The sequence below is a fragment of the Syngnathoides biaculeatus genome, chromosome 6 (assembly GCF_019802595.1).
Source record: "Syngnathoides biaculeatus isolate LvHL_M chromosome 6, ASM1980259v1, whole genome shotgun sequence".
In the NCBI taxonomy this organism is placed as follows: Eukaryota; Metazoa; Chordata; class Actinopteri; order Syngnathiformes; family Syngnathidae; genus Syngnathoides; species Syngnathoides biaculeatus.
In genome coordinates this window covers 939,661-958,022 of record NC_084645.1, presented here as the reverse complement: position 1 = coordinate 958,022, position 18,362 = coordinate 939,661, and the positions used below count along the sequence as shown (strand labels likewise).

The following is an 18,362-nucleotide window of genomic DNA, read 5'->3' as shown; positions in this document are numbered from 1 at the left end:
TCTGGTGTATCTGTCACTGAAAACCGAATGGAGCCTCTAATGTGGCTGAAAAAGCAACATGCTATTGCTCATTGATAATTGCCCCAGTGCAGAGAAAACCAGCTCCTCTTCTGCTGAATCTATGCATTTTGGACCATGCTTATACAGTAACTGTTGAATGATGCATGCCCTGTGGCAATTGTGCCCACTGTTGGATGATTTAGACGTTTTAAAATATAAGGTTGTCTGTGTTCCGATGCAGGAACTGTTAAAATGATCTGCAGCGATTCACGGAGAGTAGGCACTGAGCCCTGCTGCAAATAGTAAAAAGCAAAATCTGAGTAATCTCTTACTTTTTCCGACACTGACATTTCAGACAAGTCATCAAAAACATAAAACTATTAGGTAAACACATATAGCATACAGTGATGGTACTGAAAATATAACTTTCTTTATGTCGCTTGTTGTTCAATGATAGTTGTTTGTGTGGTATTTTTATTTAGTCCAGCAGTATAAAACGGCTTCCTCTTGATTATGACAAAATAAAGTAGAAAAAAAATATATAAAACATGACATGTAATTGTCAATAGACTGAGAAATGAAGACATTATTGAATTAAACCCATAAAAGTTTGTTTTTATTGTTAAAATAAGTGATCCAGTCCATACAACAGGGGTGGACCTCAAATGCACCGATGGGAAATGAAGTATGTCAGGTTTATGTCAGTTTTGAGTGACAACAAGAAATAGCAGGAACACAAAATATACTTTTTGTGAAACGTTTGCCTTCAGCTTGTCACGTACAGTCACATAAGAAGATAGAATATGGAATACTGGTAGACCTCAATTATTGTTAAGATGAAATGTATTCTGTTCCTTCTCTTTATTGAATGTACAGGTTTCACTGTTGCCTGTATGATGTTGCATTATTTATGTAACCAAGGCACCTAATCCACCTACAGTACATGCCTTGTGGACAAAACATGAGCGAGATAGTGGTTTACCATTCCTTTTGTGTGTATTTCTGGAAGCTAACACAACATTTTCACTGTTTAAGATTGAATTATAAAGCCTAATTGTTGCAATTATACGTACTTTGAAACACTGTGTCCCCCTCGGCAAGCGTCGGCTTGAGATAGCTGGAGTCTTGGAGACAAACTAATTTGCATTTCTACCATCAACTGATGTTACTACTGTAAACTTCAATGGTGTGTAGCCAAAAAAAATAAACTTTTGGTTGTTGGAGAAACAGTTATTTAGAGTGAAACTCTTAAAAAGATGTGGAACAGGTACTCCCACTGATGATTGAAGTAATGCTATGAGTACATTCATTCATTACTAGGCTGGGTGATGTACTGGAGTCCATTCCGGGCTTGTCTTGGCGAAATGCAGGATACACCTTGAACTGGTCGCCAGCCAATTGCAGGCCACATATAAACAAACGCACATTTGCACTCATATTCACACCTACGAGCAATTTAGAGTCTTCAATCAACCTTTCGTGCATGTTTTGGGGATGTGGGAGGAAACCGGTGTACCCAGAGAAAACTCATGCAGGCACGGGAAGAACATGCAAACTCCACACAGGCGAGGCTTGATTTGAACCTGGGTTATTAAAACTGTGAGACAGATGCACTAACCAGTCCTCAGATGTGCCACCCGCTCTATGTACTTTTCATTAATATTGTTGTTTCTGGGGCTGCACATCTTATATTGTGCCCTTAGTGAGCCAATTTGTCAAATGCTTGAATGCAATTAGAACTGCAAGTAGTTTTCGTATCAAGGCAACATCAATTTCCTACTAGTTTTATTTTGATGAATAGCGATTCATCTTTTCATGAGTGCTTTGAGTATGCTTGATAAGGTTTTCTAGTAACACAAAGGGTTTGTCTGTGGGGAGAAAAACTGCAGTAGACCAGTGTTTGATGTGAGCAGTGATAGCAAGCAAGGTTTCTGCTATCCTGGATAGAAAGATATTCTCTCTTGAAGCAAGACTGCACTTACACAGATGGCTGAACAGCTTGCTTTGACATTTGCCTCTGACACCTTTTTCTCTGTGTTGGAACACACGATCCTTTGCCAAGGATTCTTTCTTGAAGGACCCAGCCACTGAATATCATACCACATATCGTCCAGATATGGTGTTCATTCTATGTCCCAAGTGGTGGCTAAATCCGATGTCTCTCAGTCTGTGCAGGTGGTGCGGGCTGCCCTGGGCTTCTTGGAGGACCAATAGTGAGTGTGGGAGAAAAGTAACCGCCAAAAGTGTATTGACTGGTTGGAAATGTCTTCGTGCTCCGCTGACTGCTAATAACAGGGTGATGGCCGGAAGAGCTGTTTGACTACTGGGCAGGGGACAAGGTCATTATCTGGGGTTTCATCTTTTCAATGATTGCAGGTTCCTTAATTGAACCTATTTCATATTTATTTATGTTTCCCAGTGATTTACCAGTTACTGTATTTCCGGTATTTAGAAAGGACACAACATCAGGAACACATTCACATTTTAATGAGATGATTAATAAGATGTGATACAAGCGGCAGTCAATGCACTCTAGGATGAGTTTCTGGTAAAAGCAGGTTTTAATTTTGTATTGTTCTCTTTTTTTTTTCTTTCGCTCTCTCTCTCAGTGGTCATGGAATATGATGCAGCTAGATAGTTCCTCTGAGTTGTGTGCAACACATTCACAACCACTTCATCAGAGGGGAGTCAAATAGTTTTGGGATGAGCCATTCACAGTTCAGAGAAACCATATTTATTTTCTCAACAGGCCACCTTTGTCAGGGCTTGCTGAAGAATGAGCCAACGGAGGTGCAGCTACGCTCGAGACATTACATGCAAGATAAAAAAAAAAAAAACTACTAGGGAGTGAAAGTATACTGTTCAGTATAGTATGCTGCATATTCAATCGAACCTATAATTTTAGATGTGTATGCTGTTTAAAATCTGTTCAAATTATTAGCCGACACTGTGATTGGTTGGCAACCAGTTCACAGTGTACCCCGCCTCCTGCCTGAAGATAGCTGGGATAGCTGACCCTTGTGAGGATAAGCGGCTCAGAAAATAAATGGATGGATAGGGAAACAAAAATTGACTGGCCATACATAATCATGGTAACGCGTATATGTTGTCTTTTTTAATGACATCTACAGCCATTAATTATTTGTGTTTGTATTGTTGATTTTTTTGATCTGTTGAATTGGCTGCAAAGAAGGACTAAAACTGATAAAGATTTTGGCGAAAAGTACTCAGCATTTGATTTGAGGTGTGAATCTCTGATCTGGCCTTCCTTTGTGTAGTTTGCATGTTCCGCCTTTGCTGACGTGGGTTCTCTCCAATATCTTCCTCCCACATTCCCAAAACACGTACGTTAGGTTCTCCAAATTATGCAGAGGTGTGAATACAAGTGTGAATTGTAATTTGTCAAATTGTGTCCTGCAATTGACTTAGAGGCAACCAGTCTCTGTGCCCCTGCCCCTCACCCCAAGTTAGTTTGGCCAGGTTCCAGCTCAGCCCCTGGACAACTGGTATAGAAAACAGATGGGCAGATGTCAATATCTCTTAATAGTGGCATTATTGTGAAGGATTATGGTTATTTTTGGTATAATCAAGAACAGGTGTGTCAAGTCAAGGGACACATTGTGGTTATGGTTGCTCTCTCTCATAGATAACAAAATATGCAAATAATGGTATATTATTTACATTTCATGGAGTTATCTTTTTTATTTTTTAGTGTTACAGACTGCGCTGCTGCTTTTGTGATGAAAGCACATCAAATACCTCTTTTAAAGACCTATTCAATGAACGATTTTATCCAAATTAGCCTCAATTGTTTTACATTTACAATAACTTTGAATAACTAGAACTAGATTTAACTTTTTTTTTTTAGATAAGTCTCAAAGAAGGGAAACGTCTGCTTTTTGTTTTTAACTCGCTTTATTGAGTATACAAATGAATGTAAATTGACATTTTTGTTAAAATATAAAAAGGAGAAACACTATAAACTCATCTGTCAATAGTAGATGTAATTTATAATTAATTTTTATAAAGCATACGATAAGTTTGTATGATTGTATCATTGTAGTATCGATTTATGTCTCCTGTCACAACACTACGGTATCATGCGGTCATTGCGTATGTATTATCCGAGCCCATGCTTGCAGAGACTGCAACGTGCACCTTGCTTCACATCCGGGCGGTGACGTCACCGCCTCTCGGGTTTCACTCCAGCGTGCGTGCGCGCGCGCGCTCGTATGTGCGCCTGCAGTCCTGCGCGCGCTGCTCGTCAGTCAGCACGAGGAGGAGGTCTTGATAGCACAGCTGCGGGGCGAACAGGCAACAGCACTTCGACTTCTAAATAACAAGAAACTAACTGTGCGACTTGTTTTTTCTTTTTACCGGATTAGCAGAGCTCATTTCTTGACTTTTTTTTTTTTTTTTTAAAGCTTCATGAGGATCTTGAACTGCGTGAACGCCACGGAGGGTTTGTAGTGTAAGTATGAAAAGGAAAAAAAAACAACCCCAAAGCAGGTCGTCACGAAAATTGTGCTATAAAGGGGATGGTTCAGTACATCACTACGCATGTTAGAATTATATGAAATTAAATATTGTGCATCAGAGGCTTTTTGATGTTATCTGGAGTTGCATTTGGATTGGTGAACACATTCATGATAAAATAGTCGTAATACAGTGTGCAGGTACAGTAATTCACTGCAAACTAATGGTTAACATTAGTTTGTATTTATTGAAACAAACTGTTTCATTCGTCACTCCCAAAAAACAAACAAACAAAAAAAAAAAAAAACACGGATTGGCTGGCGACCAGGCCAGGGTGTGCTGTAACCAGTCTTTCATGCAAAGTCAGCCAGGATAAGATCCAATGACCCTAATGAGAGTAAGCTTTGTGGAAAAAGGATGGATGGGGATTAAATCATTTTACGCTAAATAGTGAGCTTGCCGTTCTGATTAAGTAGTATTGTATAGATCCCTTTTGTGGGTCTTTTTGATTCCATGCAGTGAGTAGTTATTGTAAGCCATAGTTTTACACAGGACACTTCCATCTGATGGTGATTGTGGATTCTGGCTGCAGCTGATCTTTTGGTGCTTTTATTGGCTAATTATTGTTTGTTATATACTATAATTAATCCACTCATTCTCTACAAACCAGCCAAAGGACATCGATACAGAATTACTATGTTATCAAGCATCACAAGCAAGGCATTGTACAGCACCGTGTTTACTTTTGTGGATAGTGTTGGCTGTTATGCATGGAGTCCTTTAAAAATAAATTGAAGTGGCTTTCCACTTTGTGTTTGCAGACTTGATGTTATCAGCCCATTCTACACTGGCTGAGCCTCAAACAAACTCCAAGCAGTATAATGTCACTCTACACTACATTTTATTGTCTGTGGCTACCATTTGTTGTGTTTTGTGTGTCAAAGCAGATGTTTGTCTTTTCTCAGTCTAACTGACTGTATGCAATTTTAAAGGGTTGAAATTAATTAAAACACAAATTATTGTTCAGTTCAGGAGCTAAAACTATACCAAAAACTGATGTGAGTTTAGTGTATTTACTCATCAATGTTGAAAACATTGATAGTGGTCTGTGTGGATCTCTGGGGGGCACTTTCTCATTGAAGACTGGGCCAGAACATCAGCCAACGTCTTGGTAGAGGAAATTGAGCTGCTTCGATGGAGAATTCAAATGAATTAAATTTGTAGTTGCGCCCTCATTAACCAGCGGATTAGCAGCCATGCAGATGCACAGGCGGGTTGCACTGCTAATTGCTTGGCCAGCTTACCGGACAGAACGCATCAGTCGCAGCGGGGGGAAGCGTCTGATTTGATTTTAGGCTTTGAGTCATGAGAGGATAAACAGCGACAGCTCAATTTCATCCAATCATCTTTTTGTCAAGTCAAAGTCCTCCTGTGACCTGTATTTACCACCCTGCTGCAGTCAAGTCTCAGTTTGACTCAAGCATAGTGTGTCGTATAATTTTCCTTTCTTTAATGTTACAGTAATGCACTTCCGAATAGCCGCCACTGAGACTTTGTTGTCCCAGCCTCTGTCTTCATCTATTTCTTTAAGAAGTTGACCTTGATTAGATTGTCTGAATACTATTTTGGGTGTACAGGTTTTACTTTGTCTTACAATGGCACTACAGTCCAATACAGCTCAGTAGGAAATTGTTTTATTGTATTGCTCTTTTCACTATACTGTAACCAAATGAATATCCCTTTTGTTTTATATTTTTCTTCAGACGGCAGCTCGTCACCATGGCGCTCAAATTCGCTCAAATCGCCTGTTCAATTGTGTCACCTTGACACTTTTAACACAGTCAGTATTGCCTCAAGGGGTGGCAAATTGAGTTATTTAGACAAAAAAAAAATAGATTTGTAGCCAGAATGAGCAATTGTTTTCTGTCATTAGGTGAAAAGGTTGAAAGGTGAAAGTCAAGGCTTAAAATGTGTGGTGATGGCACACAATGGGCTTTAGCATCATAAATATATTAGTGTACAGCTTTGCAGTTTTGTGGCAGCACTTGCTGGATTTGAGGTGGCCTATCTCATGGGGGTGGGGTAGGGGGTTGCTGCAAAGCCGTTTTGTGTTTTGGGGCTTTTCTTCTGTTGCCCCCCACATGCTCTCATCCAAACTGCTTATTCAGTCCAGCTTTTGTGAGGAGGGCTATTCATACCTCTTGCCAATGTCCATTTGGTATTGAGGAGTTCCTCTGCAGTTAAACTCCTTTCAGCCAGAGCTGAGGGCACTCATATATGGTACTACCTCACCTCCTTTCAACTTTAATAGGTTCAGATTTAAGATTTTACAAGGAAACGTGTTACCACTGAGAGACTATAAACTATCTGAAGTCCTCCACCTGTCACCTTGTCTGGTATTTAATCTGGATACTTTACAGTAGAGCCTCCAACATCAAACACTCGTGAGGGGATATCCAGCAGTCTTACGTATGTATGTATTGCAGCAATGCATAATATAAACTGTAAGGATATTGACCTCAGAAAATCTCAGGAGACCTGTAATGTGCAAGCATCAAATGATTTGCAAAACTTTCAAGTCAGTCCCAAAAGAAGAGTAGAAACATTTGAGAAGAGAAAAATACACATGAAAGTTAGAAGCAGGGGGCTTGCAATCGACCGAGCAAGACCCGAGTGCTCTTGCAGTACAGTGGTACCTTGAATGATCAGTGCCCCCAACTTATGAGTATTTCGAGTTACGAGCTGTTGGCCAGGAAGTTTTTTGCCTTGTGTTGCTAGCCAAAATGTTACTTACGAGAAGATATCATACAAGCCACAACTCTAGTAAAGAGATGTTACTCAAAGATGTAGCTTAAAAAAAAGTGTGCACGGTCAATAAAGGTCTTGGGGTATTAAGAGTTTGGCCCAGGAACTGATTTGTATTTCCATTATTTCCTGTGGGGGAAAACAGTATTAAATGCAAACAAATAAAAACAGTGCAAACAGTGGCCTAACATCTCCTTGTAACCTATCGTGTTCAACCTTAGAGGTCCATTATACTTCCACAGATAATGATAATAATGAGTTCTTTTCACACGAGCAGTCGCATTAGGTGATTAATGTCTTCATACAGATGTGAATGGAGAGTGGCTTGTGGCTGGTTCAGATAGGAAGCAAGGTTATGGTGTGAGGAACCTGGATTGTACAGTATATCATGGAGACTTTTTAAATAGGGTCATAAAATTTGACCAGCGCACTCGTGCCAGAGGAACGATGGGATCCCACTGGCCAGTACATCCCACTGTGGGAAGTACTGATTTAAAACAACCCATCTATGCAGTGGCTGTTGTTAGATCATGTCCTCAGGGAAGCAGGCTGGCTGTCTGGCCTGACCTGCACTTATTAAATACAGAGTTGGCCTGAAGCAGCTTTCATTTCCATATGCATATGTTGTATGTAACCACAAACTTTCAAATGACATTAGAAGATCAGTTAAGCAGTTCAAATGTGATTCAGTTTTTCCATTCCAGCTCAAGCATTAGGAATTTCCCCCTTAATGCTCAAAAAGTATTTGAAGTAACGATTCCAGGTTTGGGATGGTTTTCAAGTGAAATATTTCGAGAAAGGAGCTGCCGTCAGGGCCTCTAACCTCTGTTGTTAAAATAACATGTTTTGCTGTTAGGACACTTCCAGTGTTGAGAGCCTCTTGGGGGCTTCAGTTGTTAGTGCTTGACCTAGTAGAAGAAGGGGAATAAAGAAACAAAGACCCACCCAGAGCAATAAAAGCTAAGCCTGTGATGTGTTGACCCTAAGACCTTAAGCTCCCCATTACTGAATTTCACTGCTCATTATTATGGACAAGACAGTCCAGAATCCAAGACGCTGCCCTGCCCCTCCCCGCTGTGAGGCTGTCAGCTCATCATGTTACCCCAGGTTCTCCACCTCTTCATCTATTGCCAAGAGGGCTTCTTTGGCCAGATCCACCTCAGAAACCAACTTTTTCCTTTAAAAGAATTCTTACTAAATAAAGAAATGTGAAGACCATGTCATGTTTTTGCCTTTTGAGAAGCAGAAAAATGTTACCATATGTTGCATTTTGTGGGCACCCACATGAAGAAACTCCAAACCTAATGCTGACTGTGGGGACCAGAGACCACATCTGCCATTGTAAATGGGGTTGTTGCTAAGTTTAGTCACTAGATGTGTTATTAATTTCACCCTCCTATATTTATTTTTGTAATAGCAGCTTCTGTCGAGAATGGTCTAATATTCACAATCTGTCGCGAGGCCCTGGCTTCTGTTATGTAGTATTAAGTCACTTTTGTCTTTTTATTCTTTTGAAGACTGGCTAAAGATTTATTTTTTTGAAAGAAGCTGTGATTGGATATAATAAGATGGTAGATTGTGTGATTTGACTGAATTTAAACCCATTTTCCTTGGGAAGTACTACAAGTACTACCCCTTCTTAAGATCTTATGGGATGTTGTGTTAGCAACAACATAAAATTGTTAAAATGCTGAACCCCACACATCCCAAAAAGTAGGTTAATTGAAAACTCTGACTTGCACGTTGGTGTGAGTGAGTGTTTGTTTTTATGTGCCTTGCGATTGGCTCGAGACCAGTTCAGCGTGTACCCCACCTCTCACCCAGAGTCAGCTGGGATGGACTCCAGCACAACCATGATTCTAGTGAGGATAAGTGGTATGGAAAATTCATGTATAGATTTACCTTATACTATCACATCAAAGATGCGTGTACAGTACAACTTTTCAATACTGTAAGATAATATGATGGTGACTTGATATAATGCATTGTGTCACAGTTTTTCTTTTGGTTCCTATACAGGCAGGAGTGATGACACTTTTAAAAGCGGCTGCATTAAAAGCCCTTGTCGACATTTTTTGTCTGAGTTTAAATTAAAACAAACTCACGAGCAACCAATTCTGATGTTTGGTGCAGTAGCAACAAATATGCTACGCTAAATGAACGTAAAATGGCAAACTCTCGCGTGCAGGTCAGGAAGCTCAGGCTGGTGGCGCACATTCCTGTAATACATATAAATGTGTAACATAAGACATCGAATATAATATTGAAATGTTACATGTAGACCTTTTTAACCCCCCGTGTACCTGTGTATGGCTATAGAGTGTGATTTTCTTTTTATTTCAAATCTATACCTATATATAATGCACTCTACTTTTTTTATAAATATTTTTGGAAAATTGTACGCATTATACATGAGAAATTAAGGTATGTTAGGTTAGTTAAATGCTTAAATGCTCAATGAAGCTAGATTTGCAGAGTTATTGTGATGAGATCCATGACTTTAGCGACGTTTTGCTCCCAATATGTTCTTTTTCATTCTAAATTTTGATGATGTCATGGGGCTTTTGAATTTCGAGGTTCCACTGTATGTTTGACTGTTGCACTATTTATTGTATTCATTTTGATAAGTGTGAGACTCCCTGCTTCCTAAGTGCGGCAACTGAAGTCATTTCACTCCTGATCATTCACTGTAATCCATGGGGGTGCTCCTTCTGAGTCAGAGTGCAGTCAAACTCAAATTTGTGTACAGAAATATCTCATCCTGCATTTTCTGGCCCACACACAGCATCACGTTGCTTTATAAACTCTGTGCTTGACAATGAAGTTTAGCAACCATCCTTCCATATAGTTGTGTTAGTAATGTTGAGGACTTTCTCAAGTAGTTTACCTCCATATGAGTTTTGACTCTTTGGTTCTCCGCAGCCCCTCTAAAAAACCTTAACCCTTGAATACATGTCAGTAAACACATCTGCAAGCCTTAACAATTGTTTTACTTGTAGAGTCAAGTGATATGCTGTGGTTACAAATGAGAAAGGTTAGTTGGAAGTTTGAAGCTATCAGAAAATGTGACCTTCTAATAAATTACAAGATGATCTTGCCTACATATTTTTCTTTTCATTTAGCACTTTATGTAAGAGGGCAGCGGTTGAATTAGACTGTTCTTGCTGGAATTCAACATTAGTCTTAAAGCAGTAGTGTGATCAAAAATGGCAAATAGAGTTAAAATATTCCAGTGTTCTCGAAAGTGAACATTGCGAAACCCACAGACTTGGCAAACTCATTTATATCAAGGTCATTGCATTTTTCGGCCAATACCACATCACTATATCAAGTTCAAGTATTTGTCGTAACTATAGAGACAGAGCAATGTGGTCATGCTGTTGAAGCCTGGAACAGAGGAAGCAGATGCTCTTTGTAGACTCCCAATTGTGCTGTTATGTATTACCTTTATGATTTCATTAATATCAGACTGTTTTTCATGAGGTACAAGGTGGAGAATTAGCATAAGCTCACTGTAATGCTGTTTGTAGCTGCTGTGTCTAAACTACAGAATCTTCATCAAATAAGTTCAAGAACTTAAGTGGTTTATATACAATACATTGAGATAATTTTGACTGAACTAAATTAAACTCATCTCATATTTTATCTAATATATGGTACATGCATTAATGCATGTTTTGTTTTTAAATGTGCTGTATTATGACCAACCCATTTAAAATGTAGCTTTTGTATCGCTAGTGGGTCTGTCACTAGTGTCAATTCTGACATTCTTTCAAGTGTCAGCCAACCTATGAGGCAAAAACTATGTGTAAAGGGATAATCGTGAATAATGGTGCTATTTGTCTGTCCCCAGACCACACAGAGCTCTGCAGCCAACAGTGCCTCCTGTAATTATGGACCAGAACTGTGGAGACTATTACTCTCCATGCTAAACTGAAACCAAACCCCCTATTTCACTTTTGGTATTTGCTCTTTTCAGCACACGAGAAGCCCGTGTTTAAAGGCTGTGTTATTTTTGGGCTGCAGTTTGACTCCCTTCTGTTGATAGTGGAGCCTGAATGAGTAAAAATGTAAAAGCACATGAAGGAGGCCACATTCCCAAAGACTGTTGTTGACATTGCTTTTTTTTTGCTTATTTGACGTAAATTCATGTTTAATTGTTCCTGCACTCAGTCACTTTGGGCTTTACTCTAAATTGACAATCTTCGGCAGTTACTAAACTACTTTTATCAAAATGAAATGACTGACAATATGCTATATTTACTAACCCAATTCCAGTGAAGTTGGGATGTTGTGTTCAACTAATAAAAACAGAATACAAAGATTTTCAAATCATCCATGTATCCATTTTCCTTGCCGCTTATCCTCACGAGAGTCGCTGGGAGTGCTGGAGGCTATCCGAGCTGTCAAAGGGCAGGAGGCGGGGTACACCCTGTGCTGGTTGCTAGCCAATAGCAGGGCACATCGAGACAAACAGCCGCACTTACAATCACACCTAGGGCCAATTTAGAGTGTCCAATTAATGTTGCATGTTTTTGGGATCTGGGGGGGAAACCGGAGTGCCCGGAGAAAACCCACGCAGGCACGGGGAGAACGTGCAAACTCCACACAGACGGGTCGGGGATTGAACCCAGGACCTCAGAACTGTGAGTCCACCGCTTTACCAGCTGAGCCCCCATGCCGCCATTTGTAAATCATGTTCAACCTATATTTCACTGAATACACTCCAATGATAAGATATTTAATGTACAAACTTATAAACTTTGTTTTTAGCAAATAGTCATTAATATAGAATGTTATGGCTGCAACGCATGAGTTGCATCACCCTTTCTTTTCGCGACATTCAGTAAACGTTTGGGAACTGAGGACACCGATTGTTGACCTTTTGTCATGGGAATTCTTTCCCATTCTTTCTTGATGTAAAGCTTCAGTTGTTCAACAGTTAGGGGTCTCCATTGTTGTATTTTTGGCTTCATAATGCGCCACACATTTTCAATAGGAGGTAGGCTAATCTAGTACCTGTAGTGTTTTACTACGAAGCCACACTGTTATAACACGTGCAGAATATGGTTTGGAATTGTCTTGCTGAAATAAACACGGGTGTCCATGAAAAATTGGTTGCTTGGAAGGCAGCATACGTTTCTATAAAACCCATATGTATCTTTCAGCATTAATGGTGCCTTCATAGATGTGTAAATTACCCATGCCACTGGCACTAACACAGCTCCATACCCGCACAGATGCTGGGTATTGATCTTTGTCTCCATAACACTCCGAATATTCTTTTCCTCTTTGGACCGGAGGACACGACGTCAACAACTTCCCCAAAAAATGTGAAATGTGGAATCGTCTGACCACATAACATTTTTCCATTTTTCATCAGTACATTTTAGATGAGCTCGGGCCCAGAGAAGCAGACAGTGTTTCTGGGTGTTGTGGATAAATGGATTTTATTTTGCATAGTAGCATTTTATGTTGCACTTATGGATGTTGCGCTGAACTGTAATTACTGACGTTGTTTTTTTTTAAGTGTTCCTGATCCCATGTGGTGATATGCTTTTTAATGCAGTGCCGCCTAAGGGATCAAAGGTCACAGGCGTTCAATGTTGGTTTTCAGCCTTGCCGCTTACCTGCAGTGATTTCTCCAGATTCCTTCAAACTTTTAATTATATTACGGACCGTAGCTGATAAAGTCCCTTAATTCCTTTCAATTGGACGTTGAGGAACATTGTCTTTGAACTCTTGTACTCTTTCATCAGCACCTGTTCACAAAGAGGTGAACCTCGTCACATCTTTGCTTGTGGATGACTAAGCAATATAGGGCGCTCCTTTGACAACCAATCATGGAACCAACTTGCTCCCAATTAACCCAGTCACCTGTGGAATATTCCAACTAGGTGTTTGATGATCATTCCTCAATTTTCTGTCTTTTTTGCCTCCTGTCCCAGCTTCAGCCCAACTTCATTGGAATTAGAATTGTATACAATGAAGCTCAGTAAGGAATCAATTATCTATTCTTTTTCTTTTTCATCCACAGTAAAAACATGATTTATTAGTGACAGTGAAGTATGGTGATGCTGGTAATGTCTCCCCGACCATTCACATTACACACAATTGACTACTTTACTGGAAGGCTGCGACCAACAAGTGAGTGTGTGGCTGGTGTCCTGGAATGCAAAACATGTTGTGATAGAAATAACTTGTCTGGTGTTTGTTGCACCATAGTATGAGTGAAGGAATGCCCCACAAGATGGCAAAACAGTTCCCCTCACGTTGTACTGTAGATTGTGGGAGTTTTTGACTGTTATAGGAATTAAATAATTTTGCAATATTTTGTTTTACATCTAAATCATCCAGCAGTGAAGTATTTCTTCAAACAATGGAAGTCATAGTAAGTCTTGGGAAGCTGAATGGGGAGCTGTTAGAATTTCAGGATTTTTTTTTTTTCCCCCAGACAGTTTTTGAAACAGTTTTGGTCTTTTCTGTTTGGATTCTGTTGTTGTGATACAAACTCATCCGAAACTAAGCTGTAAGTGTCAGGAGCATGGCCAAGGCACTGCCCTGAGCAGAGCTGCCTCAAGCAGGAGTCCCACACCTGCGCTCCATGGACACGAATTGGACCAGGAATTTCAGCCTTTAGTTTGTCTTCTGCACTTGCCAGTTCGTTGTGCTACTGTGTATTGTATACTCCACTATGGTGCGTGAGTACGCAAGCGTTGTGTAGTGCTTTCCTTCATCACAGGGTTCCTGTGCCACTATAGTCTTTTTATGTCTTGTTCACGTTTCCAAGTTTTGCCTCATAGTCATCGGACCTTGTTTCACGTTTTTTGGACCTTGCCTTTTGCCTTGTGTTTTTTTGTGCCTATACAATCTCGGACTGCTTACCTGCGTGTGACCTCAGTTTCGAATATAACCACTCTCAACATCATGTCCTTATCTCAGAGTCCTGCAGTTGGGTCCAGTCCCTTGCCTCATGCTTATGACAGTAGATTATTACCATTACTATTTATTTTATTATATATATTATTTGCATTGACGTTACTTTACCTTAATGGAGTCCATAACTTATAGCCTATGTTTACTCTCCCATCTGGTTACAATAAGTACTATATGTAAAGGTCTCGTGCCACCAAAATCAATTTTTGTTCTCCTGTTTAGTGCATAACATAGATCTCAATTAGTCTGCCACACTTTTGACAACTATCGTCTTTGTTTATTGAATTCAAAAGCCAGAAAACAGCAAAAAGGTGGCTCTGAAATCATCGTTGTGACATAGTTTCGCATATTAATATACCTTCCCACTTTGTGGTTGGGGCTAACTCATTTAACTCAGCTGAACGGCAACACGGCAGACTCCCGCCAAGCTAAACAAATACAGTATATAAAGTTTCTATACACTGCTGTTGAAAAAAGTATTGGCCCCCTTATCAATTTTTTATATATTTTTTTATATTATTTTATGTTTCCCAGTCAGTGTTTAATATCATCAAACAAATGTAAATATCAGACATATTTAGACCCAAGTGGACTTATAATGCTGTTTCTAAATGGCAATGTCATTTATTAATGCAAAAAATATATTTGGATATTTATAAGTTACCAGGCGCTGTGTGTGGAAAAAGTAATGGCCCCATAAACCTAATAAGTACTTTGACCATTCTGAGCAACAAGAATTAAAATCAAGTGTTTAAGTAATTAACTAATTCATGGATTTTTTTTTATTTATTTTTTTTTTTTACTTTTTGACATAAGGCCAGGTCACTGTGTTTTTTTTTTTGTTTTGTTTTTTTTTTCAAAATAATTGAAATAAGTTAAAAACAGCAATTTAATTTTACATGGGTTATATTTGTCTATTTACATTTTCTTGATGAACTAAAAGGAACTTCAAAAATATAAGAATTTGAAAAGGGGTCTAGTACTCTTCACAGCATTGTACCTCTTGATGAAATAGCAAAGTTTGCGGTCATTGTTGCCAACATGTGTTTGTGCGATGAATGCCACGTGCCGGTTATGTTTAAGTGAATGCGGCATTCACGTCCCCTGTCAGCTCACGTTTCCCTTTCGTGGGGCAACAACACAACACTTGTCAAATTCTCCCTCACAATGCTAGTAAGACCCCACATAGAAGGAGCTTAAGATCACTTCCCTATGAACCCTTGGCCGCCACAACCCACAAGTTGCTGTGATATTACTGAGGATCAATCAGCAATCAGTTATTTTCTTATTTAAAATTAAGAATAACATTTGTCCAATCAGAGCAAAGTGTAGTTACATATTGAATACACATAAATGAGGAATCTGGCTGTCAATTCACAGGCATAAAACACAAAGTAAAATAACTTGAACCTGCGCATTTCCAACACAAATGATCTTAAATCAGACTAAAGAACATCATAGATTATGAAAATTTAATTTTTAAATTGGTGGCAGATCACTTCGATTTTAATGTTTTGCTCTGAATGTTTCAAAAAATGTTTCATACATTTGTATTTTCCTCAAAGTTATTGTCCCTTTGTGATTATTATCTTGAATATACAATATAACAACACAGTAAAGTACAGATTACTTGATTTTCTAAGCCCATAAAAAATTTGTCTACAGTGTTGTCCAATACATTCTCACCTTTTCTCCCCCATTTCACTCTTTGTTTCATAGCCATAATGAGCGAAAGGTGACTTGCAAGCATCCCGTTTCAGGCTCGCCATCTCAAGACAACTGCATCTTTGTCATCAACGAACAGTAAGTCTTTTATTTTTTTTTTTCTTTCTCCAGAATGTCGCTGGGTTACATTTCCACGAAAACAAAATGCTGTTCAAACTTCCGATGCCTTTCCACCCCTGCCTCTAATTGCAGCTCTGCTCTAATCATTCAAAGGCTGTTCTTCCAAGGCCTATAAGTGTGTGCCAATTATTTCGTAGATAAGGGAGGAAAATAAAACAGCCTTTGTATCACGTAATCATCACTCACTTGGAATGTGATGATTCACATTCAGTTCCTCTTGACCCGGACTAGTTTGTGACCTTTTCGGAAGTCATGAGTCCAATACCCATGTTAAGTCCATGTGATCTCCCGATTTCAGCAAAACAGTATTTTCATTCTGACCAATCTATATATTTTATATCTTTTTGGTGCACTTGTGTGCCACCTCTCACCTGGAGTCCGCTGAGAATGGCTCCAAATTCTCAAGAGTTATTAACTTAATATGCCACTGAATGGCTGTCGAAATTAGTCACTCAACTTGCCAAACATACAATCGGAGATTTTGAGTGGCGGTGGAACTGTTGTTTTCCAATTAACTGCATTCACGTTTTTTTTTGTCTTACTCACATACACAACTGACAATTAACTAAAACAGGTGTCTTCTTTTAGCTATGACGTCTTGTTCTTTGATATTTGAAAAACAGTCACCATGGCAGCTCATGTTTTGTGTCACTTTCAATGCTAATTGTATTAAATATACATTATGCACACATATGTGTGCACACACAAGATTTCCAATTATACCATTCATTCATTCGTTTTCCATACTCTTTATCATTACTTGGGTTGCAAATGTGCTGGAGCTTATCCTAGCTGATTGTAGGCGAGAGTCAGTATACCTTGAACTATTTGGCAGGCAATGACAGGGCCCATTGATACTAGTCTTTTGAGTACAGGATAAAAATGAAGTGTTATTAAAGTTTGAAACTCAGAGTCAACCAAAAAGGTCACAACTAAAACCTCGACCACGACATTCACTGCCAGCCTTCCCAGTTAACATGGATATTTGACTTCTGAAGCGATTGTGATTTAACTTTCAATTAAGATGTTGACTCTAAATTGCTACAATTTTACTGATTTCAAAGAGTCCAACCTTTCTAATTTGTTCCAGGAAAATGAAACCTATACCTTAGAATTATAATTCAACCATCTGTGTCTTATAATGAGTGTAAATCAATTCAACATTTGAATTTTATGCAGATACCTAGAGAAATGGACACATTGCCTGTGAGGCTTCTTGTTGTGCGACAAGCGTTGCACTACACTCTCTTGACACATTCCTCCCCTCACTGCCTTACTCTCACTTCTCTGCTGCTTCTCACATAAATAGGCACAACATTCTGGTGCAAGATGACAGCTAAACTGGAAACAAGCACCAAAAAAAGTGCGTTGGATTGCACTCTTGGTAAAAAAAATAAAAAATACAATGGTGAACTTCCAGCATATGACTGTTTTTCAGTGAAAGTATTATAAATAACCTATGAACAAGGAGAAAATGTGGATTTTGTCTGCTGCAAGGATAAAGAGGCCATGTGGAAACTTAAGTGACTGCACTCAAATTTGGCATTATAATAGGGAGCATCCAGCCAGCAAATAATGGAAAAACTATACACTACAGTGGAACCTCGATATGACGAACCCCATTCTTACGTATATGGGATAAAACAAGAGCACCGAGACAGAATAATATGTCCTAAAAGAGTTTACATTTGTCACTTAAACTGTTGTTGACAGCCTTTTCATGCATTACAGGCAGAGAATTGGACTGATGCACACTCACAGATGTACAATATGACTACATCCAAGACTTCCTGTGCTAATGTGGCTGGCATGTTTAATGTGGCACATTTTCAGGCCTTGGTGATGCTGGTACTGTCCATTGTATATTGTGCATAAAGTGCTGTGCAGAAAGAGTGACATAGCAGCAGTCTTAACTCTAAGAGAATATGAAACACAAGTCTCTGGATTTAGGAACACAAAGTTTTTAGTCCATTAACAGTTTTTTTTTTTGGTTTGTTTGTCAAACCATTCGTTTGTGGCAACAGATTTGGAACAAGGGATCACATTAATTCCTTGAAGCTGATGAAAACAACTCGCCTATTGTCACGACCAGAACATGGGGTTGGACCCAAATGCACGACTCGGGAGACGCAGAGGCAGTTTGGGAAAAGTGTTTATCCGGTCCAGTGTCGGGGATCAGGCAGGCAGTCTATGGGAGCAGCAGTAGCAAGAACGTCAGGCGTAGGAGGCAGTTCAGTGGGCAGGAGTCGGTACACGGGAGATCAGGAACGGGATTACGAGAGTGCGGGAACGAGGCATGA

At 39.4% G+C, this 18,362-nt stretch overlaps 1 protein-coding gene across 14 annotated transcripts in view; it reads left to right on the top strand.

Moving 5' to 3' along the window:
* The window catches only part of LOC133501834 (pleckstrin homology domain-containing family A member 5-like), a 90,644-nt gene that overhangs the window by 39,695 nt on the left and 32,587 nt on the right, over positions 1 to 18,362 (top strand). For 5 of the 14 annotated variants that reach the window (XR_009795298.1, XM_061821880.1, XM_061821879.1 and 2 more), the window contains one exon: positions 15,937 to 16,020. Coding sequence is in view for 8 of the 14 variants with exons in the window: in XM_061821880.1 (XP_061677864.1) it covers positions 15,937 to 16,020 (84 nt within the window). In the remaining 6 variants the exon portion in view is untranslated. The other 9 variants (XM_061821889.1, XM_061821890.1, XM_061821883.1 and 6 more) reach the window with 8 other exon arrangements.